We start from the raw sequence: 14,191 nt of genomic DNA on the forward strand, positions 1-14,191 counted from the left end.
CGCTCTCGCACATGCCGGATCACAGAAAAGCAAAATGACCATGGTCCTGGGTAAGGTCTGCCACGTGGAGTCCTGGGCCTGTGCAGCCCACCCTTACAATATCATAACATATCACAGGGGGTGGCTGACTTACTCTCGCTCATGGCTGATCTGAGAATCTGCTCCCCCCGTAGGGTCTCAGTGGGGTCCCCGCCTCCTCGGAAGAGGCCTCGGCACTGGGGTGACTCGTCCAGCCCGCTCAGCTCAGCCATCTCCAGGTAGATCTGCTGCTTCTCCAGGAGGCTCTGGGCAATCAGCTGGTCTTTCAGGCTCAGCCGCTCTACAGAGGACCCAGAGGTGGCAGTCAGCCCCAGAGACCTGCCCTTGGAGCCAGGCTGTGAGGGTGGGGCCCCTGGGCTGGCCTGTAGCCTCAAAGGCGCACCCCTATCCTCCCTTCAACACCACGAGCTTCACAGTGTGGTCCTGACCTCTGACCCCTCCTCTCATCCCCGCGTGAACACCAAAACGGCCGCTAAGTGCAGACAGGCAGGAGACAGAGCGCCTTGAAGGACAATGTATCTTTTTAATTAAAAAATTTCATTACATCTATTTATTTGTGTATATGTGTGGACACACATGTGTGGAGGTCAGAGGACAACTTACATGAGTTGATTCTCTTCATTCTGTGGAATCTGGGATTGAGCTTGGGTCATTGTGCTTGGCAGCCAAGTGTCGACCCAATAACCATCCTGCCAGCCTAGGTTTTTTTTTTTAAAGATTTATTTGCTGGACATGGTGGTGCATGCCTTTAATCCCAGCACTTGGGAGGCAGAGCCAGGAGATTATCTGATCTACATAGTGAGTTCCAGGACAGCCAGGACTAGAGAAAGACCCTGTCTCAAAAAAAAAAAAAAAAAAAAACAACCAAAACCCACGTGTATGAGTGTACATGAATGTATTTGGGTGGACATCTGTGTGCATGCATGGAGGCCGGAAGATGACGTCAGGTGTCCTTCTTTATCACTCTGTCTATTCATTTGAAGCAGAATCTCTCCTTAAAACTGGGGCTCTGTTTCTCAGCTGGGCTGTAAGCCAGTAAATCCTGGAATCCTTCTGTCTCTGCACTTCTCAGACCTTGGGTTACAGGTGTGCACAGGACATCTGGCTGGTTATGTGGGGGCTGGGTCTGAACTCTGGCCCACACGGCGGTGCAGCAAGTGTTCGTAACTGCTGGATCATCTTTCCAGCCCCTGGTTTGTTTGTTTATTTTTTGAGACAGGATTTTACTCTTCCCCAGGCTGCAGATCCTCCTGCCTTGGCCTCCCAAGTACACGGATTATAGGTGTAAGCTACATCTAGCTTAAAAACTAAAAAAAAAAAAAATTTAATTCTTAAATTTTCTGTGAGAAAACTGAGGTTGTTTTAAACACTTATTTCCTTATTGGTGTGTCACATGGCAAGTGTGCCGTGGACTGCATGGGAGGTCAGGCGACAGCTTGCACTTGGTCCTCTTTCTAATGTTAGCTCCAGGGACTGAAATGGGGTTGTTGGGCTTGGTAGCCAGCTATCGCTACCTGCTGAGCCATCCTGTCAGCCCAGAAAATAGGGTTGTCATGAGCTAATTCATTTCTTGTTTTTGAGACGTCGTCTTGCTGTATACTCTTAGTTCACCTGGTAATAGCTGTATGATGCAGGCTGGCTTTGAATTCCCATCAATCCTCTCGCCTCAGCCTCAAAGTTTGTAAGTCTTGGGGCTAGTGAGATGGCTCAGTGGTTAAGAACATTTGTGGTTCTTGCAGAGGACCCAGATTTGATTCCTAGCATCCACAGGGTGGCTCACAACTGCCTGTACCTCCCTCTTCTGGCCTCTGCATGCATTTGCATGCATGCAGTGCACAGACATACATGCAAAATGCCCACTGCCCACACACGTAAAACTAAAAACAAAAAACCCTGTTGTTTTGAGACTGGGTTTCTCGTGTAGCCCTGGCTATCTTAGAACTCACTTTGTTGACCAGGCTGGCCTTGAACTCAGAAATCCCACTGCCTTTGCCTCCTGAGTGTGCCACCATGCCCAGCTCCATTTACTTATTTTTATTGTGATGTTTTATTTTTAACCATTCATTCATTCATTCATTCATTCATTCATTCATTCATTTATCTATTATTTATTCCCTGGCCCTGAATTGAACTCTTGAAAGGGGTGATATTGTGCATTCAACCCCGATGAAGTGGCATAAACTTGATGTGGGTCCACGGGTTACAAGAGGGACCTGCCCACAATGCTGACCCCTCCTACCTTGAAAGTCCCGGAGTTTCATGGTGCGGGCTTCAGTCATCTTCTTCTCCTCAGTCTCACTGAAAGGGTCCTCCTCCTCATCAGGACAGCTGCGGAGAAAGGGGACAGTACCATCAGTGTCTCGTGGGCTAGCTGTCCTGACGTCAGCGCAGGCTGGTGAGATGGCTGGGGGGATAATGGAGCCCCAGATCTACAAGAGACCCTGTCTCAGCAGACTAGGCCGAGTGACAGAGGACATCCGACACCCTCTTGTGGCTTCGGTGCCTGAGTTCAGTCCCCAGGACTCATAATAGGAGAACTGACCCCAAGTTGTCCTCTGACCTTCACACGACGCCACGGCTCACATTCTCTCCGATAAAGAAACGTAATTATGAAAGGATTACTGAGTCCGGGCCTGTGTCAGCTGTAAAAGGCTCTTCCACCGACCTGCATCCCCTCCTGAATTACTCAGTTTTGTTGTTGTTTGTTTTTCATGACAAGGTTTCTCCATATAGCCTGGCTGTCCTGGAACTCCCTCTGTAGACCAGGCTAGCCTAGAACTCAGAGATCCACCTGCTTCTGTCTCCTGAGTGCTGGTATTAAAGGTGTGTGCCATCACTGCTGTTTGTTTTTTAAACAAACAAACAAACAAAAAACAACCAACAAGGTATCATGCATCCCAGGCTAGACCTGAATGTACTCTGGCCAAGGATGACCTTGAATTTCTGATCCCCCTGCCTCTACTACATCAAGTGCTGGGGTTACAGGCATGCACTTATCACAACCTGGGCTCACCTCTCCACGGCTCGGCGGATGTGGGCCATCCAGGTGTTCCTGTCTTCTTTGGAACTGGTATAGATCTCATACATCTCTGGCCCTGGCTTGGAGGCACTGATCAGAAACATGGCCTTCTCCTCGTTGGCCACTTCTCTCACAATGAGCTTTTGCAGAGAGATGACAGGTGGTTTTGAGTCCTGCATGGGGGAAGGTGACGGAAACTTAACTGTTGTCCTGCTATATCCAAGCCACCGTGGACCCTGCCCCCACTCCCAGTGTATATATGCATTCACGTAGAAGGCAGATGGTGATCTCGGCTGTTATTCCTCAGGTGCGTGGTTTCTCATTGGCCTGAAGTTCGCCAAGCAGGCGAGGCAGGTGGCCAGTGAGCCTTAGGGATCTGCCTCCCCAGCGCGGGATACAAGTGTGTGCCACCACACCCTACTGTGTCATGTGGGTTCTGGGGAGTGAATTGCCATGCCAGCACAAAGCAGAAACGGTTTACTAATTGGAGACTACTTAACTGATATCTTAGTATTCTTTTTAATGCTTTTGGGGGCCTTGACTCACAGTGAAACCCTGCTGGCCTCAGTTTACAGCGATCCTGCCTCAGCTTCCCAAGTATTGGGATTTTGGGATTTCAGGTGTACACCACCATGCCCAGCAAAGGGCATATCTCTTCTTTGTTATTAATATTTTAACATTGTGTGTGTGTGTGTGAGAGAGAGAGAGAGAGAGAGAGAGCACACATGCCTGTGTGTGCACATGCATGCATGGTGCACCTGTGGAGATCGGAGGACAACTTGTGGGAGTTGGTTCTCTCTTTCTACCATGTGGGTTCTGGGTATTGAACTCGGGTCATCAAGCATCTTTACCCATGGAGCCACCTGCTGGCCCGAAAAGGCCCATCTCAAGTAGTGTTGTGAGTTCAATTGTCCAGACCCTCTTATAATTCATATACTGAGGTTCTAAGCCCAAGTACCTCAAAAAGTGATGGTGTGTAGAGACAGGGCCTTTACAGATATAATCATTTTAACAAGATTTGTCTTTCTAGTGGTCCAACCTAATAGAATTGGTATCCTTATAGGACTCTAAGACTGGGTGAGGTGGAGAGTCCCAGGCCTATCACCTAACACTTGAGACTTGGAGGTAGGAAGTTCAGAAGTTCAAGGCTGGCCTCAGCTAAACAGTGAGTTCCGGGCCAACCTGGGTGATATGAGGGCCTGAATTTACAAACCCTGAGATGACAAGTGTGTGCGATTAAGCCCAGCTTGGATGATTTTTCTTTTTGAGTGTGCGCTTTTCTGCGTAAGAACTCCTGAGCGTGTTAACATTGGGTGACTGTGGTTGCCTCACCCCTGCATTTCTGGAGACCAAGGCAGGTCACTTTATGTCTCGCCTGTGACACAGGATCTGGGGTACACAGGGATCCATCTGGAGAATTCATAAAAGGGGCAGGAGGACAAGAGGGACTAGGAAGATGACGGTGTCTGCGTGTTTCCTGAAAGCTCAAGTCTATCAACGCCCCTAGTCTCCTGATAGTGGGGTGGGGCACAAAGCCATCCCAGTGACATCTATGTCTTGTGAGACAGAGGGGTGCTGGGCCAAAGGGGGACAGCTGTCGTGACAGAACAGTCGGACCCAGTCTACGGGAAGATGGGACAGGGTGACAAGGGACGGGGAATTCCTGAGGTGCTGTTAGATCCACAGACTCTTCCAGCTCCAGGGCTCCCTCTCTGCCCCCGCTGTGGCCGCATCTCCACCCCCACAGAGACTGCTGTCCTTCACTCGGATTACAGGACAATCTGCATTGGGAGGGCTCAGGATCCTCTTTCATTTTCACATCAGTCCTGAGCTAACACTTGGCGCTGAGAACACAGGTGTTTTGGGGTCTCACACCACATTCCTTCCCTCTGGGCCGCCTTTCCTCACTCCCCTTGCCCATCTCTCTCATTTTTCTGATGCCCACCCCGTGGAGAGCATGGTCACTGGCCAGGCTTCCTCAGGGACTGGGCAGCTGTCAGTCATGATGTGGAACCTATGGGTCTTGTGTCCTTTGGCTTTTGTCTGTGTAAATGGTGCAAATCCCAACTGGGGGTTTATTAGTGTGCCGTGTACACTCAGTTTAGATCCCTTCCTTCTGCTCCCTGCCCCCACCCCCTTCTCCACAGACCCCCAGAGAAGAGGCCTTTCGCCATTTGCCAGACCCCGGGGCCCGTGAGTACCCAGGGATGTTGGGCAGCTAGGAAGACGGAGGATTTTTGGATAATGACCGAGGAGCTTCCCTCTTCCCCAAGCCTCATGGCTATGGGCCAGCTCTCTGCACTCCAGTATAGAGAATGTGGGTGTGAATCTGTAACGGCTCCTTGGGCACGCCGGGAAGGAAGTGCTTATCCCCGGAGCAGACACTGCTCAAGTTAGGCCCGCCTGCAGCCCTCTCCATCTCCATCCTAGAGCAGATTCTGGCATCCCAGCTGTTCCGGGAAGAGACAGGCACTGTCTCCGAGTCAGTAAAGACTCCCTGGGTGCCACTCCAGGAGATTGACAGATGCCATTCTCATTTCCCCAAGTACGTTCTCAATGAGACGTGCCTCTCCTCACTGCTCTCACCTGTTCAGAGTAGCGTATTCCTCCCCCGAAATTCTGTCTTTTCTCTCTGCCACCCAGAGATCAGAGACACCTAATGTGAACCAGCTTCTCTCCTCTTATACCTACAAAGAATGGTCCCCTTTCTGCCTTGAGTCTAACTGTTTAGAGCACTTCCATGCCGCCATCTGCTATGGCGTTACTAATCTTTTAATAAACTTCTCACCCAAGGATAACTGACCTCAGTGTCCCCCTTGAGGCCCTCCCACCTGAGACCTTTCAATGAGGACCAGGGCCACACCAGGGAGCAAGACAGGTTCTCATTCTCTCTTCATTCTATTCTGTCTGGAAGGACAGGAGACGGGGTGACTCTCAGCATGTTTTCCTATCTGTGTTTCCTCTCCATGTCTTGTCTTGGACATCCCCCTCCATGGGCCCCCCACCACACGGTCCCAGCAAGCAGGACCCGTGAAGACGTTAGACACGTACCACAGAAGCAAAGACGTACTTCTGATCCTTTTCTTGCAGCAGCAAAAGCACGTCAGTCAACAGGACAGCGAGGACATCTGCAGAGACCAGCACATGGGGGAGTGTCTCAGGTCACATGCACAGAAAGGTTCATGAGGGCTTAAGCACCACGATGCCTCAGCCTCTTTTTTTAAAAAAAAGATTTATCTATTTTTATGTGCATTGGTGCTTTGCCTGCGTGTGTGTCTGTGTGAGGGTGTCAAGTCCCCTGGAACTGGAGTTACAGACAGTTGTGAGCTGCCATGTGGGTGCTGGGAATTGAACTGGGTCCTCCAGAAGAGCAGCCAGTGCTCTTAACCCCCAAGCCACCTCTCCAGCTCCTGCTTCAGCCTCTTGTACCTAGAAGTTCCCATTCTAACTCACCCCTTTCCACAAAATCCCTGAGTTTTGAGATTCGGTCAATGAATGCTGAGGCATTCCCACTCAGAACGTCAGAGCTCAAGCTAGAGCTACCATGTGCCCTTCAGTTCTTTCAGTATTCTTTTTTTCTTCTTGGTTTCTCTCTGCAGCCCTGGCTGTCCTGGAACTCACTCTGTAGACCAGACTGGCCTTGACCGCAGAGATCCGCTTGCCTCTGCCTTAAAGGTGTGTACCACCACTGCCTGGCTTAAGGATTTATTTTTAAATATGTGCGTGTGTGTGTGTGTGTGTGTGTGTGTGTGTGTGCGCGCGCGTATGTGTGTGCGCGCACGCATGCGCGTGTGTGGTTTTGTGCATGTGTGTGCAAGTGCTTGCAGTGCCTAGAGGTGCCGGATCCTTCCCTGAAGCTGGAGTCACAGGCAGTTGTAAGCTGCCCAGCATGGGTTCTGGGAAACGATTTAAAGTCCTTTATAAGAGCAGCAGGTAAGCTTAAAGGCTGTGCCATCTTTCCAGCCCCTCATTTATTATTGCTACTGTTTATTTTGTGTATATGGGTACATGTGTGATGTGTATATATGTTCATGCATGTGTGCTCACAATTGTGTGGGTACACCTGTGCATGTGTATGTATGTCCACATGTGTGCACAGATTTGTGTGGGTGGGCCTGTGCATGTGTATGTATGTCCACGTGTGTGCTCACATTTGTGTGGGTACACCTGTGCATGTATATCTATGTCCATGTGTGTGCTCACATTTGTGTGGGTGGGCCTGTGCATGCACTAGGGCTTGGTATGGGGTGTCTTCCATGATCACTCCCAGAAAAAAAAAATTTTTTTTTGTGATGTGTGTGTGTATGGCATGCAGGGGAAATGGGCTGGAAAGGAAAGGTGTGTGCATGCCCTGGTGTGTGTGTGGACATTGGAGGACCAGTTGTGCAAGCTGGTTCTACTCTTCCACCACGTGTGGGTCGCAGGCACCTAACTCAGGTTTTAGGCTTGGCAACGAACATCAGCGCCCGGTGAGCCGTCTTGCCAGCCCTCTTCCTGATTTTTTCAGACAGGGTTTCTAAGCTCGGCTTACAGGCATGGATCACCATGCCTGGCTGGGGAGAACTCAGGCAAGCACCTCACCCACTGAGCCGTCCTTCCAGCCTCTGGGTGGTTTCTTTGTTGAAATGGACTTGTTTCTGTGCAGGTCATATCTTGTCTCCTGCTGCAAGGATGCGGGCAGGGCTGGCCTCAGCCCCTTGTGTCCCAGTCCCGCCTGGTGCCTCACCCCTGCACGACTGTGTCAACATCTCTCACGGTGAGACTTTTGCACACGAGTGTCATGGGGGCACAGAGACTAACGCTCGAGGGAGCCCCTTCCTTTTCTTCTTTTGAAGCAGGGTTTCATGCATCCTACTCTGGCCTCCAACGTGCTCTGTAGCTGAGGATGACCCCGAATCCCCAAGCCCTTTGCTTCTGCTTCCCTAGAGCTGACTGTCACTGCACTCAGGTTGACCTGGTGCTGTGGATGAAACCATGACGTAGTGCACATTAGGCAAGCACTTAACAACGGACCTACGTCCCCATCCCCGGGAGAGCCATTTCTGATGCTCGTCTACATTAAACGCTACTCCAGCCAGTTCTCCGTGGTCCACTGGTTCCTTTCAACACGAAAACATTCCAGTGTTACAAGTTTGGTCTTGTTCCCATCACTCGGCTAGTGTCAATTCAAAATGGAGTATCAATCCAAGACAGAGCCTACCACACCAAGATGGTGCCTACCACTCAAACACAGCAACCAGAACTCCAAGGCTGTAAATGTGGAGCCAACAGGAAACCCGCCTCCCACGGGGCAGACATTACCTTTCAAGCGCCCTGTCGTGGACTTCCAGCACAAGGTGCCTTCCAGCTGGAGCCGGCGCTGCAGCATGTCCTCCTTGCGGAAGGTGAGCCCATTCTTGAGTTTGCTGGATGACTTCAAGTCCACCTTGCCCGCGATCTCCCGGAGGCGCTGGCCCTTCTCGTACTCACTGACTTTGGCGTCCACTTGTGAGATGATGTCTTTGATGAGGTTCAGGGCCTGGCTCAGGTCTTTGTAGTCCTCAGTGCCGGCTGCCACACAGAAGCAGAGGCAGCCCTGTGTCTAAGCCCATGCTCACAAACACAGCAGAAGTGGATGTGCTGCATCTGGATGGGACCTGTGAGGTGTATTCCCTAGGGCCACTGCTGAGAGGCCTTTTCAGAACTCTCTGCCAACTGTAATTTCTGAGATGAAAATGGTTCTCCAGAATTAATAATATCCCAGAGTTTAATGAACTCAGTTTGTTTCTGCAGTACTTTTTGAGACAGGATCTCATGTAGCCCAGGTTGGTCCCAAACTTCCTAGAGAATGACCTTGAACTCCTAATGCTCCTGCCTCCTATCTCCCAGGTGCTAGGATTACAGGGCTGCAATACCACACTTGGGTAGTTTTGTTTTGTTTTTGAGGCAGGGTCTCTCACATGCCCAGGCTGTCCTGGACCTCACAGAGATCTGCCCACCTCTGCCTCAAGTGCTGGGATAAAAGGAGTGTGCCACTACATCTGGCCTTGCTTTTTTGTTGTTGTTGAAACACGGTCTTGTTCTGTAGCCCTGGCTAGCCTACAATTCAGTGTGGATCGGAATCTACTGGCCTCAAAGTTGCAGAAGATCCTCCTGCTTCCACCTCTTGCCACCATGCTTGGCTTAGAGTTTAGCTTTTGCTCACATGCAGAAGTTAGGATGTGGTGGTTCAAATGACACCAACTACCCAGCACAACACAGCTACCCTACCATTGTTATAGACATTCCCCCAAACCACCCCTTCCATTATTATAGACAGATTCCCCCAAACCACCCCTACCATTATTATAGACAGACTCCTCCGAAGTCCTTTAGCTCTTCACTAAATGTCCCCCTTCCACTTCCTGTCTCAATCAACAGAAGGCCCCTACCACCCGAAGGACACAGTAGAGAAACTTGCTATTTTCTCATGGCCCAAACCTACCAAAGATGTGAAGGGGTGGTCACTGTGCCAGCCCCCATGAGCACCTGGCATGCTACATGACCTTTCTACTGTGCTCTCTATGGCTATCAATGTGTCATCCTTTTCTTCTTTCTGCTTTGACTTTTGAATCAGGGTCTCATAATGTAGCCCAGGCTAGTGCAGAACATGTAGATCTTCCTGTTGTGTAGCAATTTCCTCTATCCTGGAGAGAAGTTGTTAAGACTCAGGAAGTACACAACTCACAAGTCTCAGGAAGTCCCTAAAACTCACCAGTCTAAGATTATGAAAGCAATAAGGACTGCTGAGGCAAGGACAGGCTCCAATTTGTTTAGCTGTCTGCAGAGAGATCAAGGGCTCCAGCTTGTTTGAGTCCTAACCCATGCTGTGGCAGCTTTTGGTGATGCAGCTGCCTTCAAGCTGCCCCACTCCTGTAAGTAACTGTTTATCCATGCTCGTTGTAACCTCAATAAAACGGTTGGTTCATCAAGCTGTACTTTGATCGTAGGTTACATTGGTCTGTTGTCAATTCCCAATCCCTATCTGGGATAGGTAGACATCTGTTAATGTCTCCCCAGGAAAAGTGTTATACAATGCTAGGCCTCCAAGTGCTCGGAGAATACCTATGCCCACTGCACCCAGCTCAGATCTTGCCCTGGCCATATAACTCAAAGGTCATTTCTTTTTTTATTTTTAAATTTTATTTTACATGTGTAGGTATTTTGTTGTACATATGTATAGTGCCTGTGGAGGACAGGCGAAGGCATAAGATTCCCCCGAAACTCATGTTATGTATGGTTGTGAGACACCATGTGGGTGCTCTCAAATGGCTGGGCCATCTCTCTAGTCCAGAAATCATTTCTTATTTTTTTAATGTGCTCTCTCTGTATGGCCAGAAGAGGGCACCAGATCTCATTACGAATGGTTGTGAGCCACCATGTAGTTGCTGGGAATTGAACTCAGAACCCCTGGAAGAACAGGCAATGATCTTAACCACTGAGCCATCTTTCCAGCCCCCAGAAATCATTTCTTAATAACCCAGGAATCATCTTGTTTTCCTCTGCACCATGTCTAGTTTACAGATACTGACCTGGGACCCGCCATGGCCCAGCCTTTGCTAAAGACAAAGGTTCACCCAGCTCCTGTCCTCATGTGCTAACTGCCTGGCACCCGGTATAGTGGATTACAAGAGGGAACTTGGCCAGTCCATTGACAAACTCCAGAGCAGGTGGATTGAGCCAGCCACCCACCCTGACCCATGAGTGCAGCAAGCAGAGAAGTCCCACCTTCTGTGTTCTGGATGATGCGCTCCACCAGTACTGGGTACTTGGTTATGCGCTGGGTGACCAGAAGGATGCACTCCTGAACTCCCAGCCGCCGCACAATGGAAAAGTTGCCGATTTTCTGTGAGATGGAAAAGAAATAGCTTGTTTTAATTTCTCTTTCTCTCGTCTTCCTTCTTTTATTTTTGAGTGTTTTTGAAACGGGGGTCTCTCCATGTGACCCTGGCTGTCCTCGAACTCAGAGATAGATCTGCCAGCCTCTGCCTCCCAAGTGCTGAGATTAAAGACATGTGCCACCACACCTGGCTCTCCTTCCTTCACCATCCCCACCCCAGTGTGTCTGTGGTTGAACCCAGGGCCTCAGGCATGCTGAACAAATACTCTATCACTAAGCTGTATCTGGAGACAGACAGACAGACACACACACACAGACAGACAGACACACACACACACACACACACACACACACACACACACACACGGGTTGGTAACTGTTCCTTTTGGGGGTCTGTATATGTTCAAACACCAGGGGAGGGCACCAGGTGTCCCTGCGTCACTCTTCACTGAGCCCCCTTTTTTTTTGAGATCTTGTCTCACTGTGCAGATCAGGCTGGCCTTACCTGTGCTACCACGCCCTGAGCCTTTGAGGCAGGGTCTCTCCTTGAACTTGGAGTTTCTGTTTTCTTGTCAAGGCTGGAAGCCAGAAACCCTCAATGATTCTCTTATCTTCCTGCAACCCCCAAATAGAGCTGAGGTAACAGGCACGTGCTGGATGCAAGGCTTGTTTACAGAGCCCCGGGTCCAAACTCCAGACTCCGGACTGAGCAACAAGGACCGAGACCGCTGAGCCATCTCTCCAGCCGCCCAAGAAGTGGAGGTTACAGAACTGGACAGCGAGGTTCAGCTTCTTGCCGCATCAGTGAAATGTCTCAGGCCAGGGGCTCCTGCCCTGTCACCTTTCTGTGACCTTTTCTTTCTTCTATGAGGCCAAGACAGGGATTACCTTCTAAATATGGGAAGGCCCACAAATGTGTGGGCACTCAGTAAGCTCTGTTAAAAAGGACTTAAGCCAGGTATGGTGGGGCTTGCCTATAATCCTAACATGGTGGGGAGCACTGAGGCAGGAGGATCTTGAGTTTGAGGCTAGCCTGGTCTATAATGTAAAATAAAAATAAGAGTGAAAATATTAAGGTGAGGGTGGTATATACCCATGATCCCAACATCTGGAAGCCCAGAGCGGGAAGATCACAGTTTTGGGTCAGCCTGGGCTACAGAGGAAGTTCTAGACCAGCTTGGGAGATGCAGGTAAGACACTGTCTCAAAGTAAGAAGACAAGGGGCTTGAGACATGGCTCAGTGGTTAAGGGCACCGTTGTGGAATATTATCTTAGGATGAGTTACATTTGTTTACGCTGTGGAACATTTGTTTAATGATGCAAAGATGTGATGCATTCTTCTATATTTCATTTGTTTAACCCTGTGAAGCTGTGTTACTGTGCCTGTCTAAAACACCCAATGGTCTAATAAAGAGCTAAACAGTCAATAGCGAGGCAGGAGAAAGGACAGGTGGGGCTGGCAGGCAGAGAGGATATATAGGGGGAGAAATCTGGGAGGAAAGATTGAGGAGCAAGAAAAGGAGAAGAGGACATCAGGGGCCAGCCACCCAGCTACACAACCTGAAACAGAGTAAGTAAGAAAGAAAGGTGTATAGAATAGAGAAGGGTAAAAGCCCAGAGGCAAAAGATAGACAGGATAGTTTAAGAAAAGCTGGCTAGAAACAAGCCAAGCTAAAGTCGGGCATTCATAAGTAAGAAATATCCGTGTGTGTGATTACTTGGGAGCTGGGTGGTGGGCCTCCAAAGAGCAGAAGGGTAAATAAACAACTACACCTAACTGTTCTAAAAAAGGTCCCAGGTTTGGGTTCCACTACCCACATGGGGGCTCACAATCACATTTAACTCCAGTTCCAGATCTGATGATTTCTGGCACATATACATACACATAAATATAAAGGTTGAAAAAAGGAAGTTGAGCATGATAGTATAATCTCAGCATGTGGGAGGAGGAGGAGGCAGGATTTCAAAGTCATCCCGGGCTACATAGTGAGTTCAAGGATAGATAACCTGGACTACATTAGAAACTGCTTCAAAACAAACAAAAAAGAAAAACAGAACAAGAAAAGAAACTAACAAGAAAGGAAGAGAGAACCAGTTACCGGCTAGTTTGAGGAGCACAAATTGGGTTCCTAGTATGTGTTCACATTTGTGCACACACAGACTCTAATCCTCGATCCTGGCTGACAGCTAGTGTCCCAGAACCCTCCAGAACTAGACTGGGTATCCGCCTTTGTTCCAAATCTGGCTCTTTAGTCACTTGTGGTTTACACAAGTATCTTTAACTAAGAACCGAGTGGCCACGTGACCCTGGTGGGGCTGAGAGCGGCTCCCTGCACTCTGCGGAGCATGCTGTACGTGCTGGGGACCGCTGCCCTTGTATGAGTTGGGAATGTGTCCGCAAAGGTGAACAGCTACTTTTTTTTTTCTTAAGGTAGGGTCGTATGTAGCCCAGTCTAGTCTTGTACTCTCTATGTAGCTTAGGATGACCTTGAACCTCTAATCCTCCTGCTTCTGCCTTCCTAGTGCTGGATGACAGGCATGCTATGCACCCAACACACTTGGTATGTGGTGCTGGGATGGAACCCAGGGCTTTTGTGTGTGGTAAGCAAACACTCTACCAACTGAGCTACATTCTCAGGCCTAACCCAAAAAGCTATTTCTTAAGAGCACCAGAGTGTCACTGAGGAGCTTTTGAAGAGCCCCTGCGTACAGGTTTCATTAGATCTCCCCTATTACTGCCTCTGCCCCCACTATTCTTTCCTCCTCTTTTCTTTATCCCCCCCCTCTCCTTTGAGAGAGGGTCTCATGTAGCCCAGGATGGTCTCTAACTCTCTATGCAGCTGAGGATGACTTTGAACTCCTGATCCTCCTAAGTGCTGAGATGATTAAGTGTGTATCACACCTGTTTTGATTTCTAGTGTTTTGTTGTTGTTTCATTATTTTTTACACCTATTTACTTAGTTGGGTTTCTGTGCCCGTGTGGAGGTTAGAGGACAACTTTCAGAATCAGTTTTCTCCATCATGTGGGGACTGGGACCAAACTTAGGTCATCAGGCTCAACAACGATAATAAGCACCTTTACCCACTGCGCCATCTCGACAACCCGGCAGACAGTCACAGGGACCAGCAAAAGGAGAAAGGTTTAGAGAGTGCATACCTCATCGAGCTCCAAGAAGCTGGCATAGCTCTGAAGGGTGGTTCCCTGGGTGGGACGATGCCTCAAAGCACCCACAGGGCTGGGTGTCATGGCACATGCCTGCAGTTCTAGCTGGAGG

General features: G+C 49.4%; 1 protein-coding gene across 6 annotated transcripts in view; it reads right to left on the minus strand.

Annotated features, from left to right (window-relative positions):
- Positions 1–14,191, minus strand: part of Arhgef18 (Rho/Rac guanine nucleotide exchange factor 18) — a 107,850-nt gene that overhangs the window by 7,458 nt on the left and 86,201 nt on the right. For all 6 annotated transcript variants that reach the window (XM_076560504.1, XM_076560503.1, XM_006970201.4 and 3 more), the window contains 6 exons: positions 10,805–10,922; positions 8,360–8,608; positions 6,110–6,186; positions 3,053–3,231; positions 2,279–2,367; positions 134–319 (listed from right to left, as the gene is read on the minus strand). In XM_076560504.1, the coding sequence (XP_076416619.1) occupies positions 134–319; positions 2,279–2,367; positions 3,053–3,231; positions 6,110–6,186; positions 8,360–8,608; positions 10,805–10,922 (898 nt within the window). The remainder of the gene's footprint in view (positions 1–133; positions 320–2,278; positions 2,368–3,052; positions 3,232–6,109; positions 6,187–8,359; positions 8,609–10,804; positions 10,923–14,191) is intronic.

The sequence above is a fragment of the Peromyscus maniculatus genome, chromosome 23 (assembly GCF_049852395.1).
Source record: "Peromyscus maniculatus bairdii isolate BWxNUB_F1_BW_parent chromosome 23, HU_Pman_BW_mat_3.1, whole genome shotgun sequence".
Lineage (NCBI taxonomy): Eukaryota > Metazoa > Chordata > Mammalia > Rodentia > Cricetidae > Peromyscus > Peromyscus maniculatus.